Genomic DNA, 16,349 nt, shown 5'->3' with positions numbered 1-16,349 from the left:
AGTTTTCTGCTCTGGCTTAGACAAGGACAGAGGAATGCTGTTCAAGAGAGCTAAAAGCTGAACATTAATTGAAAGGCTTTATTGAAATGTTGTTTTATATAGTTTTTTCCTTTTAGCTTAAATTTTAAGTGTTTTAACATTAAATAGAACTTCACTGACTACAATTTTATGGATAGATTTTATAATAATAATATATTTATTGTTAGTTATTAGCTGAACTATCAATTATTATTATTATTATTTTTACTTTACAGCAGTAATTTCTGAGAACATAAACAGATCAATTTCCCAGCATTGTCTCAGTGTGTGTGTGTGTGTGTGTGTGTGTGTGTGTGTGTGTGTGTGTGTGTGGTTACAATGACTTTGTCAGGCTGAGTATCTCTGCCTTTTTCGGGAGATCTTTTCTTGGGCTTATTCATGGCTCAAAGCAGCTTAAACCCTGTAAAGCGCATTAGTTTGAGGCTGCAAAGGGAGCACCGTGAGCTGGCACTTGGACCCAAATGAGCAAAAGATGGAGCGATTTGTTAGAGCTTAGAAAGCATCCAAATGGAGGGAAAAAAGGAGGGGGGACGAAAGAGTGAGAGAAGAAGGTTTTTTGCCGCTGTTTGTTTTAATCTGCTGCACAGCTCTGTGAGTTTACTGGCCTGATTTGTGACATTTCATTCTAAAGGGCCTTCTTTTTTCCCCTTTCTGCTATATTGGCTTGACCTAATTAACTAATCTGTGCTTTGAATTTCAATCAGGCCTGTGGGATGGGAACCAGCAGGACTGGCTTTACCTCATTCAACAGTCTTCAAACACAGATGGTCGAATGTTTAACTAATTGTTAAAAAAAAACTTGACAAAAGGGAATTTAGCCGCACACACAGTCTTCGGGGGTCAGGACAATACTGAGACATAAAGAGGGCCAGAGGGACATGATGCTCTTTTCTCAATTTCAGGTTCCTCAAAATCATTAAAATGCATTGAGTATTATTCGGGTGCTACTCAAAGGTCCTGCCTAGTTATATACGTGTCACTGATATCTAATGTTGTGGTATGACATTTATACCTATAATAAGGATTTTATAATAACTATAACTCTGTAGCTAGTCTTTGGAACAAGTGATACAATAAATGTGGGATAAAAAAAGCCAAAAATTATGTCACAAAAATGTTCGTTTCAGGTGTGCCATATTCCTTGAAACATTATATATAGATGTCTTTGAAAACATGGTGTCTCACTAAATTCTTAGAAAGAGGATTTTTAAAATAGTTGAGGCTCCTTCTGTTTTGGAATTTTTTGTGAAAAGAAAGAGGTGTTACAGAATTTAAATCATTAAGGGGGATCAGAGAGACAAACCAAATAGAAATAGAAAATAATTTGGACAAACTACTCAGCCTATGGCATGTCCTCATTAGCCTGTATAACCAAAACATTATTCATTCATTTTCTTGTATCATTCTTTTAAAATGCAAAAAGTAATTTTAAGTACATTTGACTTAAATATGTAACAGCACCCATTTGTAGATTGTCAAACTGAATTTCTATGCTATTGTCAAGGAATTTTTAATTTAATAGCAATGCAACATTTATTATGCCTATGTTATTTCTTGTCTTTTCATTTGCCCTCAGAGTCTGTGTTCTACAGCCACCATGCAAACGGTTCGAACTGCAGAAACCAATGAAGTGGACAAGCTCATATTCCGAGAGTCTGACAATGACCGCAAGGTAAAAACAGCTAACCATATACAGACTTAAACACTACACTGTTATTAAAATAGCAATCCACTACTACACAAAGTTATATATTTTAACTTATTTGGAATTTGCGGCTGGGAAAATTCAACTAACAGCACGTTGCGGATTATCTTAAAATTTGTGGGAATCCGCAGCGGGACTGAATGTTTAGGAACGTTAGGAATAACATTTTAAACTATGTTTTCACTAACAAATTTCATATTAAATATTGTATTATTTATTTGAACTGATGAATAAAGCATTTATGTCCATAACTTCCCATTTTCTGTTGAGTATGCACAAAAAAGGATGTTTGGGGGTGTGTGAGGGTGTGGCCACCTGGTAAATACCCTTCACGTCTTAAAAATTTTATATTGTATATTTTTCTGAGCACTACAGGAAATGTTTCTCTTTCACATATGATTTAACCAAATGTTACAGTCTTTAAAAAGTACAAAGGAAGAAAGCTTTCAGTTATCAGGTTTTACCCCAAATGAGTTAATGCAGGAAGTTATGCAGGAAAACAGCTCATGTGAGATTTGTGTGAACTATATATAAGTCAAAGTAGATACATTAAAGTATTAAAAGAAAACCCAAGTTTTGGCCAAGCCCCAATTTTCATTATTTTATTTGCGGTTTGCTCGAATATCAACAGGTTTTCTAAATCATGTTACATACAGATCATAGTACATACATAGTAATATACATATAAGCAGTGAAGCCTAAACTCTCCCATGACTTTACATTACAGTGTTGTCCTTGATTTTTTTAAAGCTGTTAGTTAGTACTGACCTGCTCTGTGTTCTGCCTTGCAGGTTGTGCTACAACTCGAAAAGAAGCTTTTTAACTACATTAACCAGGATGTTTTCCGGGAAAACAATGGAACGCTGGTGAGCTATAAATACTCTGTAGTGCTTAGTGCTTCAATCATTCGATTCTTTAACAAAATGCATTTCCCTAAGAGTCTTAATATTTTTAGGCAAATTCTTATTCATAACAGAGAAATTAATTTAATTGGGCACATAGTGTGGATTTGTGAGCATTTGAGAGGTAGAGGTATGATGAGAAATGTCCTACATTGCATATAGAAACACACACACACACACACACACACACACACACACACACACACACACGCATATAAACATGGTCTTGTATTTAAGGGCTGGTTAGCAAACAACAATAGTTTGATCTCTATATTAAGTGTAACCTACTATGTACTTATTAAAGTGTGTCCAAGCCTTGGTTTCCTTATAGGTGTGTGTGTGTGTGTGTGTGTGTGTGTGTGTGTGTGTGTGTGTGTGTGTGTGTACGCATTTTCTCACTTCATTGGAGAGCAGTAAGATGAATGACTTGATGGCTCGTGAGAGATAATCTGATGGTCATGTTCCAGTTAAACATACTGTCTTATGAGCCTTATGAAACAAACTACCTTTCCAAAACGACAAATGTCTCTCCTCCCCCTTTGGTAAAAGGGATGAGGAAAAATGTAATAAATAAATAAAAATCCATTGCATCCTTCATCAACTACTAGACTTGTACCGGCTTGACAGAAATTTAATTCGAGGCAGCTCTTGAAAATAATTATTGTATTTTGAGAGGAGTAATCATTGGTGGGGACATGATTGAATGTGTCCATGCCTATTGACTTTTGCTATGATTAATAGCTTTGTTTAGTCGATATTCCCATCGAAATTGTATAATTAATTATCCGGGTGGCTGTCAGGTGCAGAGGATGGAGAGCTCTGATGAGGATTTGGAAAGATTAAATTTTCCGGGGACCGCTGCGTCGAGGGGGCGTAGGGTTTGCTGGAGAGGGGGAGGGTGTGTGTGTGTGTGTGTGTGTGTGTGTGTGAGAGAGAGAGAGAGAGAGATAGAGAGAAAGTATGTGTGTGTATGTGTGTACCATCCAGCCAAGACATTCAGTAGTCGAGGACTGTGCTAAGTGTCCTCCCCCTCCCATGCCACCCTCAATCTCTCATCTTCCCATTGATTTTGTTTTAGTACCTCTTTATTGTAACTTTATCTGTTGTAGCTGGCCAGCCGGTGGGACGAACGAGTGCGCAGGGAGGGAGGAGTGGAGCAAGTGATGAACTTTTCTGTCAGGCTCCTCATGCTCCTCGCGTCCTCAGTCACTGCATTTCTCAAACCGCAGGAGTTTTTAAGAGTCCAAATAAATAAATAACATGGCCCTTCTGCGTAGGTCCAGCTATATTTTATCTGTCAGGGAGCCTAAGCAGAAGAGCAGCGCTAATCTAATGTGCGCCTAGTGTTCTGCAAGCAGAAGTGGCCAAGCACACTGTTCCAATGTCTTTTTCTGACAGGGAGGAAACGCATAGGCAGGGTGGATCTACGCTGAAGCTAAACTGCTGCTCAAAACTAGACCTGTATTAATTTAAATTCTAAATAATGTGTACATTTATTTATTGTTACTTAAATGGTATCTAAAATGGTAAATAAAGGATTTTTTTTTTGATTGTTCAGTCTGTCCTGACTCTATTTAGAAAAAGAACACAATTTTTTTTTTGTGTAAAGTAAAAAGTACAGGGTATAAATGAAATATATAACATGTATACCATCTATAACCTGTATAACATTCTCTGTATAAAACATGTAGATAATCAACCAGCACTTGATTAGTGCCTGACGTTTCCTTCTATTATGCCTTGGAGCCAGAGTGAAATATTTTGGCTGACAAAACTTCTATTTCTTGTTATATACAGTACACTATATTGCCAAAAGTTTGTGGACACCCGCTGATAAGTATGTTAGGTGCATTTTGACCATATAGTGTATTGCAACTCAATACCAACATTAAAGAAGTCCACTTCAAAAAGAATGTGAATTGTATTTGTGGCTGGACTTTTTCTTCCAAATGATGTCTAGTTAGCTTTCATTTCTTTAGATTTTTGCTAGTTTGAATACTTTTGTTTGTTGTTTGTGGGTTATGTGTATTTATTTATTTATTTAATTTCGTGATAATGAGTTCCCATTCAAAATGTAATATTAACTCTGAGTAAGGTATTTGGAATTTGATGTTTGTCCCCCCCCCCCGTCCTCTCCTTGCTGTCTGAGCTCGACAGTATATCGTTTTGGCACAAAATAATGAATACATCATAAAAGTTGGGGGCCGTATTGGCCCTGCAATGAAGGCAAAGTGTGCGGTGTGAAAATCAAATTAAATGACCTCTCACCCGGCTCTTATTGATGGCATTTAATGGTGGCCGACATTGTCAGGGCCATATTTGACAAAGTATAAATCAAAGCACAATTATGGCAAGGGACAGAGCGTGAGGCACCAGAAATCCAGGGGGACATTTCACTGTGCAGTTTTCCATAAAGGCTTCGGCTCCCGAGCAATCAAAGCCACCGTGATTTACGCGGCTGGGCCTATTGAGGCGAAGTGCACATTTTGAGCTAATGCTGACGTTTATTTTTATTTCTGGTGGTACTTCCTCATCTGAGTCCTTGTCTTGTGCACTGGCCCAGTGATCTTGGTGCCCTTTCGAGTCTGAAGGTGAGTGGTATCTGATAAACAGCACAAGCCGCTATAAAACCGCAGGCCCTTGAACTTGGACGAAGCTTCGTTTTTTTTACTGCTGACCCATCAGACGCTCAAATCATTCTGCTTAATTGAGCCACGATGAAATGTAGTGTGAAATTTTAGCCCTTAGGCTGTACAATTAAATGTATTACTTAAATACACATAATCTCACTTTCCAACAAAGCGCAGATTTTTACTTACTCAATCCAATGCAATTTTATACAAATGCAAACTTCTACTACCTTTTACTGTACAAACTTTCCTGAAGGTTTGTTGTGTTTATTTGTGAGGTGAGACACCTGTCCTAAGTGACACAAAGACAGGATTCATCCTCTATGTCTTACTCCTGGGCATACACAAAACTCATTTCATATATGCACTCAAGCATGTACTTTGCGTAGTGTGTGTGTGTGTGTGTGTGTGTGTGTGTGTGTGAGATTTGGCATGTCCAGCTCTGGTAATTTGATGAATGCTCTTTCTGAAGCATAAAGCCAGTTCAAACACATAACCCAACACAATATAGACACACACAAACACAATGTACAGTAATGAAACTATGCAGGCATTTACAAGAGCATGAATATCTTTCTCTATGTAGCTGTCTGTCTCTCACACACACACACACACACACACACACACACACACACACACACACATAGTTGAGGCAGTGATGCAGGTGTCAGTTGTACCTGTTGGTCTCTCCCATAATTAATGTGTACACACACAGGCTAATTATTCTGTTCTGCTTTGATTAATGACTTTAGCTCGTCTCAGTCATCCCTGCATCTGAGACGAGAGCTCAACTCCCACTGTGTGTGTGCAGCTGGGAGCAAGCATGATTGATGAACACCACACACACACACACACACACACACACAGAGACTACCGTTAGGAAAGGCACTTACTGTCGTGTATGTTCACAGAGCCTGGTGTCAAAGGACACATAAACACACATCAATAAACACACATGGTATAAACAACATCTATACAAACACCAACAAGCACATCCATATACACACACTAACACACACACACATCCAACATGCATACCTATGCACACACCAACATGCACATTTATACACACGTATCAATGATCACATCTATACACACATTGACACACATACAAATGTACACATACACAGGATTCTTTGTGCATTTTATTACTAACACTGTACTGATAATTACTTTGTTAATCATTACATAAGTAGGAAGTGTGTATTTAGAGTTGTGTAAAAATGAATACACACCCAGTTTACATTTGTACATATCAGTGAATAATAAAATTCTTCTGGTTCTTAGCAGGTCTTAGAATCGGGCCATTGCAACCTCAATTGAACAACACATGCCATGTACCACGTCATTATTTATTTTTATAAGAATTAATCTGAAATGGAGAGTCTGTGTTAAAAGTACACTTTAGGAATTCATTATAATATTATATTGAGAGAGTAGAGTTAAATGTAAATGGGTTCTTTGCCGTTTCTCTGAGCATGGCAAGGCCTGACCTTTGGGTGATTTTGCTGGGACATTCTGTCTTGAATGTTTTCCAATTGTGAATATTCCTCACTGTATAATGGTAAATTGAAATTGTTTGGAAATGGCCTTATAACCCTTTTCAGATTGATGTGTAAAAAAACAATAGCTTTCATAAGATCATTGCTGATTTCTTTTCTCCTTGGCATTGTGTTAACACACACCTGAATGCTCCAGACCGGCAAAATGGTAAAATGTGGGCTTTTATAAAGGGGGTCACACGTGCTGATGATCAATTAATCAAGGCATTTAATTATCAGCACCATAATTAAACAGTAAATGTGTACTTAGATTTTCCGACATGGCGTTTCCATTTTGCCTTTTTTTGCTTTTTTCTAAGGTTGTATTTACCTTTCTGTAAGACCTTCTAAAGATCAGATTATTGTTATTATATCCCACATGACTTGTATTCTCCCCTGGTGTGTTTATTCACTTTTTGTGAAAAACTAGTCATTGTTTGTTGTCTCCTGGGATTATTTGTTTGTTTAAAATTAATTGTCCACATTCTCTATATTTCTCCTGCTTTCTCCACAGCTATTAGAGTTTGATAAAGAGAAGACTGTCTTTAAGGATCGTCTGCATGAGCTAGAGATCTCCTTTCCTCCCAGGTATGAACTCCTTATTACAATTTATCATCCTCACATCTTAAGATCTTTCAGTTCATGATTAATTTCTGTCCCTGATCAAAAAATATAGCAGTATGCTGTCATTTATGTAGAGCTTTTTAGTTGGATTAACTATAAAGAGGGGAGAATTAATTGAATAAATATGGAAACATTCTGTTTGTTTTGTTTGTGGTGTTAAGACACTTAAGACAAAATCATGGCATTTCTTAAGCTCATTTACAGCCTATTTCGAACGTTTAGACTAATAGTGTCTGCTTTCTGATGGCATCTCATTTGAGTAATTTGTATGGACAGACAGCAGATTTTTCCCCTCAGTGCTTTTGAACTAACATGCCTCTTCTTTTCCCTAATAGTGCTTATGTGAGGCAGAACAGCATTAATATTCCATCGCAGTCGTTCTCTGTGTGTCCTCTTCAAACAAATGAATGTACAATTAGGCCTTTCAGAAAGGCAGCAGGGGGGCAGGAGCTCCCAGCGCAGTGGCCCGAAGCATCGCACCGCTAATGGTGCTTGACCTTTGGCGTCAGCGCTGACTCAATCAGTGTAGATAATGAAACGATGTAATCAAACAATAATTACTTGATAAACTGCTCCACTAGCTCATGTAAGGAGGGGCCGTGGTCTCTCTCTGTGTGTGTGTGTGTGTGTGTGTGTGTGTGTGTGTGTGTGTGTGTGTGCGCGTGCATGCACACAGAGCATACGTGTGTATCTTTAAACGTCTGTGTCTTAATCAGCTAACTCCATTTACATGGCTTTGCATAAGTGACAGGTGGATTTATGGGGCTTTTACACTGTGTGACTTTTGCTCTCATCTGTCTCCAGTATATAATCCTGAATCATCTGGCACGCGCTGAGAAATGGCGAAGTGCAAGGAGAGGATGCAAATGATCCTCTCGTGCCACTGCCTGTGATGAATCAAAAATCCACAGCCATTAAGGAGTATATAAAATTTGATTTGATGCAAGTAGTGTCTGCTACAAGCCACATTATTGTCAGAGGTGAGAGTAAAGACACAGCTTAGTTAAACTTAAACAGCCGCCACACACACTTGCGAGCGTGCACACACACAGCACACACACACACACACACACACACACACACACACAAACGCCCTTCCCCTGTCAGATACGCCTCATGCTTCTTGAGCAATCAAGCACTCAGTGATTGTTCTCCATCACACGGACAGCCCTGAAACACCCCTGACCATCTGTGGGGTTATTTCACAGGACCATAGAACAACAAATATACACACACTCTTCTCAATCACTTCATTTTCAGCTCTGTCTGCTTTGCCCTACGTGAAACTGCTAGAAAACTCAATCTTTAAACTAAAAGGCATATCAGTCATTTAGGTGTTTTTTTTTTTTTTTTAATAGGTCTTGACTTTTTAAAATATATAAATATTTAGAAAATGCAAAAAGTATGCCTTCTTATAGTAGTTACTATTACAATTATAATTTAAAACAGATATTTTAAATTTTTGATATTTTTATATAGACATTTAGATAGATATTTTGTTCTGTGACATTATCAGATATTGATGTTTCTGTAATTCAAAACTTAATTCAAATTTTAATGCATTTTAGTTTAAAGAAAAAGTTGTAGAAGCTGCATTTAATATCTTTAGAAAGAATTAATAATCAAGATGATTATAAGCAACAAGGGCACATGGGCAGCTTAAGATTTGTAGCCATATAATACTATATTAAAGATTGGTTAGAATTTCAATAAGTATTTTAATGCATTTAAATATTAGATTTTTTTAACTAAATAAAATTAGTTACAACTGACTACAGTTGATTTTAAGAAATAATTGTTGATATTATACCAAAAGGACATTTATGTGGACAGTTTTTTGTATATGTATCTAAATTTATTTGGGGGGAAAAAAGGAATGTTTTAAAAGGTCAATCAATGCACTCTGTATTTACATAATTTTTGTACATTCACATGGACTTTTTACAACCACCGCACAGTGATTTTTTTCCAGGTCATGGCTGCTCTCTTCCTCTTAACACTGACACTTTAGAGCAAGAGAAATGTGTTTAACTCCTTGTCTGTTCACACACTGTGTGTGAGTTGTTGTGAGTTGCTACAAGGTGCACATTCACAGAGTCGGACCAAAGGCTTGTGTGAGTGTGTGTTTGGCCTTTGACAGGACTAAGTACTGAGGCATGAGAGTGTGGAATTTGGCCCTCTCTCGCCAACATTGGTGCTGGAGCCAGAGCGACTGCTCCAATCAGCTGTGGAACAAATACACACACATGCACACACTTTCATTTATTCTGCTCAAAAGAAAACATTCTGCATATGCGCATGCACATAATGACTAGTGCACACACAGGATGTCCACTGGACCCATACAAAAATGCACGTATAATTGTGATTGTGTATGATTGTGTATCAGAGCAGATAAAAAAAAAAAGCTGATATGATCTCATATGCAAAACAAATTTAAAAGGAAATGCTGTTAATAATTGACTAAAGGTTCAAAGTCTGCTGAAAACCCCAGTCTTGAGCCCTGACGCAGCCTAGTGCTGCAGAGAGAACTGTTTTACAACCATGCCAGTGTAGTAATCTCTGTTATTGCTCGTATTAGCCTTCTGTAATGACATATTTTGATTGATCCACAAGGAATGCAGTTAGCTTAGGAGTTGTATGATTTTATTGTAGTCTTCTCTATGTAAAATCAATGAGCAAATTGAATGGAAAATTTGGCCTAGGGGAATGTAAAGGCTAATGTGAACGTATAGGAAGCAGTTTTTATTTATTTCCGCACTAACCGGGTTATGGGGAAATGGACACACACGAGAGACCTGTGGATGCCACTCTTTTCTAATTCCAATTTAAAGGTCCTCTCACAGAGAAAGTGCATGTGCACTTTGAGAGAGGAAGAGTGAGAGCGTGGGGCAGACAGATATGTGCACAGAGAAATATGTTTTCACCGAGCAGTGGGCTCCAGGCCCGTGTCTTTTTGTTTGCCATGTCTAGACAGGCAGTATAAAGCTCAAGCTCAGGGTCTTGAGGTGAGACCAGTAGGGGTCAGAGGTGACCTGCTGTTATGTTTTCACCATTTACTGACAATAATAACAGGCATGAGTGGTGTAGCAGTGAAAGCAACACTTTAACATACATCTCCCAAAATGCACAGCTGCATGAGGATGAGCTGAAAAGTGACTCTTTTGTAGTATGACCTCAAGCCAGTGTTCTGATTGCAGTTTTTACTTTCTTTGCCTTTCTGTTATGTGGGCACATACAGGGCAATGTGGAATTGGCTCGCAGCTCAGTTTGAGGTTTGGCATGTTGGGCTCCTGAAATGCTGAACTGTCCAAGCTTTAAAAATACATTTGATCAAATTAAATCTAAGTTCACTCACAAAAGCTGTTTTTAAATTTCTTCATTTTTAAAAGAATTACACTAATGCATACTTTTATTTATATAACCATACGCCAAAAATAAATACGCTCTTCAGACAAAGGTTATTGTTAGGAAACGTGACAATAATATTGGTATCTGCTTTTTGAACATTAAACATTTAGTCCCATTTTGCAAATATAATAACCTCGACTCTTCTGGGAAGATGTTCCACTAGATTTTGGAGAATGAGACTGTAGAAATATGTGCATTCAGCCACAAGGGTGTATATTTTAATAACAATTAATGGAATCGTTCTTATTTACATTCTAATCTTGCCTTGGCATTTTTTTTTTTTTTTTTTGGAAATCAGGATAGTTAAAGAGCTAGTTTAACAATGTTGGTGGCAGAAACAGTTTTTCCCCCTGCACAATCAGGCTATTAATTGTAGTATCTTAAAAGTACTATGAATAAACATGCTAAATATTTTATCAGTTTTATTATGTGAAGGAGTTTAACAGGCTTTCAATACACATTATGTACCAATATTATAATGCAACTGTTAAATGCATAGTCCAATATATCTGTTAATTATTATAATTAAAAAATTGACTGGTACTTTTTTTTATTATCATATTAGCAACACTATTATTGCACACTGAAAACGGGATATGTGGCTGAAAAAATGCTGAAACTGTAACATTATTGTGTATACTCTTACTGCAAGTTGTGTTTTGGAAATCTTGAATTTTACATTATTTAGAGGCTATGTTTAGAGGTGATGTCACCGTCATGGTTTGTCCCTATCTGTGTAATAGCTTAAACCACATCCATCTCACTGCTCTCATGCCCCTGACCACCAACCACCACCAGCACCACCACCCCTCTAACCCCATTCCCTACAGTCTGCCTATGAAACTATTGAGTGATGTCACTCATTTAGATGGGCAGTGTTCCAACATGCTGATGTGCCTAAGTGTGAACTGAGGCAGGCTTTTTTAACCACCAAACACACTGAAATGTTCTTTTTTTCTCCAGTGCAATGATGTCAAAGATGTTTAATATGGCTGGACAGCCATGTTGTTTATTGAGATTATTGTCCTCCAGCATGTGGACCTCTGTTGAATGACACTGTTGAATTGTAAGTGCCATGACATGTCATCATTACACTTCTTTACAGTGAATAGTATAGCACTGTCTGTTAGGCCCCAGTGGCAAGTTTTGATGAAATGAAGATAAGGATGTTTGTGTCTGTTTCAGTGAAAGGGAAACTTTGTTTTTGCACATGAGTCATGGACAAAGGTTAATGACAAGCTTGAAACTAGCTTTGTTAAAGATAGTTATGGTCTGTGTAGTACTTTTGTAAGCCCTGCATTTAAAATGTCATTTCTAATGGTTAACTCATTTTGGGTGAATGGGTTTAATTTGTTAACATTTTGCTGACTTATCTTACTTATTATTTTGTCCTGCTAAGGTTCAAAGCAGATCTGGAGCCTTTGCATACAACAAGAATAGACTCTGATGAGGAGCCAGTACATTGCAGAACTACACGAACGTACATATTAATATTTTTACCTAGGTTTAATTTAGCATATCCAATTCTCCTGGATCAGGGTCTCAGGATCTAATTTGACAACTCTGTTGCTGTTTGATGACAACTCTGCACTTGTGAGCTAGCGATTTCAAAAGTCAGGAGAACATAGCAAATCAGACCTATCAATCGGATCATTATAAATATGGTTGAAGTGTAGACATTGTGTAGACATATTTAGTAATTTCTCAGGCCTTTAAAATTTTTGGAATCATTTAATGATCTACTGTAAAACATATGTGGTTGATAATGGTTTATAATGACTTTTGTCATTTTGAATAGTTCATTATTATTTAGTCCAATAAAATATTTGTAATAAAATGTAAACCCTAACACAATGAGCTGCTAAACAAGTCATTTGTCATTCTTAAAATAACAAAAAAAGCAAGTTGCATAACATTGAATAACAAATTTGAGCAAATTGATGTAACCTAACTTTTGAACTTCTACTGTTCCTCAACATCAGCTACATCACTTAAGTCCTTCATTAGTCTCATACAGTGTTTCCAGGCTGTTGGAGCAAATTGTTGACAGTGGACAAAAAAAAATATGAATGCTGCACCTGCTAGTAATTTCCCTTTTATATTTTGTTAGAACACGTTATCTATTCAGTCAGAAAAGAAAAAAATATCAGTTACATCTCTTGTGTTTACATGTTTGTTCTCTTTTGGTTTCTGTTCACGCTACTGACGACAGCCAACAAACACAATTTTTTCAGTCTCATTCTGTTATTCTTCTTTAGACAGGCAACATTAATAACTTCCACCAATCCAAGCACAGAACACAGGTCAGCTGACTTTCATCTTTAAATACAGTTTTTGACCCCTAACCTTGATTCATTAATAGCTTGTCTCTTATCAGCTTGCCTTTTCCTGTCTGTATTAACCAGTTTATATTGCCCTGATTACACACAGGCAGTCTCAATGTGCCTTTGTTTGGCTTGTCACTTATTTGTCATTATGTACAACAAGATAATGGATCAGATAGGATATGGAAAAAACTGCTATGGTCTCACACACACACACACACACACACACACACACACACACACACACACATACTCTCACTCACATACTCTCTCTCTCTCTCTCTCTCTCTCTCTCTCTCCTTTTCCCCATGCTGCTCAGACATGCAGGTCTAAGACAGTGACATTAAGAGCAATAATGTCAGGAGTCAGTCAGACATTAAAATCACCGTCAGACAGGAATCACCAAGTGCTTTGGGGAGCCCGAGGGAAGAAAAGGTGTCTTCAGACCCTGAACCTCAGAGCTGTGTGTGGAATCCCTCTGGAACACACACAGATTCAACTTTATCTCAATACGTTCATGACTTTTACCTACTCCTCAAGAACTGTAATGATAGCTTATCAGACTACTGTTTGCGCTATTGTTTAAGTGTTCCTATAGATACTGCTACTGCACACAGCAACCTGTTACATCTTTCTCTCTCACACACACACACACACACACACACACACACACACACACACACACACACACACACACACACACACACACACACACAGGTGGATGGTTGTTGAGTTTATCGCAGAGGCCCCATTAATTAGCCTAATTAGTCTTGCCATGGGCAACAAGGGCCTGATAGTGGCTGACGGTCTCCGGTTCGCACACCCAGGCCAGCCGTTTACTCTGGCAGATACGTTTGTGTGCGCTAATCACCCACATCCATCACCTCGCCCTACTGCACTGAACCGCTGTTTGCTGTTGCATTAGAGCAGCGTAATCTAGATCAGCTCTGTCTGAGTGAGCATTCGTGTGTGTGTGTGTGTGTGTGTGTGTAAGAGAGAGAGAATAAAAAACCTAAATTTATAAAAAACTTATGAGTGGGCATTTAAACAAAAATGTTCTGATTAGTTAGTTTATTAACATGAATTATTGAATTAATCTGAAGTCATGTTGACATTCCAACTCTCTCTTTCGCAATATCTATGTTTTATATACATATGTTTCATTTTTTGTATTCATTGGATTTTTCACTTTCCACATTTTCACACTACATTTATTTGTCACATTCATTTACACCAGGGTTATCAGTTCTACCATGAACATGGACTTCTACCAAGGCACTGTCTGTTCATGTTCTCCTTGGGTTTAAATGGGTTTCCTCTGTTTTCCAGTTTCTGTGCACGGCCCAGAAACATGCTGTTTGTAGTATTGGTTATGCTAAATTGCCCCAAGTATAAATGTGTGTGTGTGTGTGCGCGCGCGTGCGTGCTAGCGTGCGTGCGTCTGTGTGTGTGTAAAATGAAGTCCAGATCCTTCATTTAAATTATTTGTTGTAATCATCCAAATTCTACAGCAATCTTTTAAAATATTATATAGAGAAATATTCTATAATCATAAAATGAATAGCCCTGTTTCAGAACCAGGAACTCACATGAATGATGTACAAAATTTTCTTATTGAGCAGTTGTCAGAACAGTCAGTAGTAGTGGTAGCTAAAGAAAATCAGTGGTGGACACTTATTTGTGGATTTCTTACCTGAAGGTCATGAAATCAAATCCCAGCACCACCAAGCTGGGCCCACGACCAAGGCTTTTAACCATCAACCACTCAGTCGTATAAATCAGATAATAGTAAGTGTCTCTGGATAAAAAACACGTCTGCCAAATGTACATAAATGTAAGTGTGATCGGATTATAATATATAACAGACAAATCGAAATTATAAATAAAGACTCAAAGAATGTATACTTTAGTTAAATATCTAGCAAGCCAGTTTGTACAGATTTGTAATTTGACTTGTAAAATTAAATAGACTTTTTTATTAAAATGTTATTTATTATTTTTTAATACGTTAGGTATGTTTTGTGGTAGTGATATTTCATATCTGATTTTTCTTTAACAGGCTCCTCTTAGCTCTATTATAACATTCCCTTCATGCTTTTCAGTTCTATAGCCATGGCTGCTTGATCAGCTTCGGTGATTGCTCCTGATACTTCCTGTTTCGTTTGTGTGGTCCGTCCTGAAGAAAGGCTGCACTGTGGTCACTTTGAAGACCCCCAAGCTACCCGCCCAAATTCCCACACTCTGCATCTCTATCCCTTTTTATCCTCCTTTCCCCTCTCTCTATCCTCCTGTATCATGCACTCTGTCTTTCTTCCTTGACTCTTTCATCCAGGGAATCATCTCTTTAGCACCTCTTTTACATACCAAAACACTCCTTCATTTCCACATGTTTAAAGCACCATCAATGCTAATTGCGCCCGGGCCCTGTGCAAAGCCCCCCAACCGGCTTGTGTTTGCCCACCCGGTCAGGGGGCTGTGTGTTAGCCGGATGTGCGTTAAGCAGCTCTGCCCGCCTCTGTCCCCTGACCCTCTCGAGTTTGCCATCACCATGGAGCTAGCCGAAGCGATGGAGTGCTAAGTGGCAGCTGTGGAGGACCCGGGTTGCATTGGATGAGCTGTTGCCAGGTCTCTGTTTACTCAGCCAATTCTCTTTAGTTAAATGAGGGGATTCATCATAGCAGCCTGTGTGATATTGTGTAACTTTTCTGGTCAGTTGGTCTGAGCAAGTGACTGTGTCCTAGCAGCTGGAGTGCTGGAGCTTTGGTCAGTGAAATTCTGATTTGGTTCAATCATTATAATACCGTGTACTGGGCTGTGGTTAAAGAAAAACGTGTGTTTACATATATGTACACTTTCAAGTTTCTTAGAAGTTACATGTACACAGGAAAGTTGCTTCTTGGAGCAAGAAACATCTGCAGGAGAAGTATGTGAACCGGCAACATGTATTATCATGTCCAGAATACAGTCAGTACAGTACTTGTACCATATGTTTTTTACTTTCCTGTTTTGACCCACCTCATTTATACAGCAGCTTTACTGGTTTCCTTAGTCAACTGCTAATTGTGCATTTTTTTTTTTTTTAGCTTGCCAACCGATTTAATTCTCTCTTGGTATTGCTTGTGGGAATTTATAATTTACACAGAATTATACAAAACATAAATCAAGTGAAGAAA

General features: G+C 38.0%; 1 protein-coding gene across 3 annotated transcripts in view; it reads left to right on the top strand.

The window, feature by feature from the left end:
• The window catches only part of LOC124399593 (inositol polyphosphate-5-phosphatase A), a 145,541-nt gene that overhangs the window by 120,408 nt on the left and 8,784 nt on the right, over positions 1-16,349 (top strand). For all 3 annotated transcript variants that reach the window (XM_046870617.1, XM_046870635.1, XM_046870625.1), the window contains exons 10-12: positions 1,616-1,711; positions 2,536-2,610; positions 7,332-7,405. In XM_046870617.1, the coding sequence (XP_046726573.1) occupies positions 1,616-1,711; positions 2,536-2,610; positions 7,332-7,405 (245 nt within the window). The remainder of the gene's footprint in view (positions 1-1,615; positions 1,712-2,535; positions 2,611-7,331; positions 7,406-16,349) is intronic.

Source organism: Silurus meridionalis, chromosome 2 (genome assembly GCF_014805685.1).
Source record: "Silurus meridionalis isolate SWU-2019-XX chromosome 2, ASM1480568v1, whole genome shotgun sequence".
NCBI classification, from domain to species: Eukaryota; Metazoa; Chordata; class Actinopteri; order Siluriformes; family Siluridae; genus Silurus; species Silurus meridionalis.
This window is presented reverse-complemented; position numbering and strand designations above follow the sequence as displayed.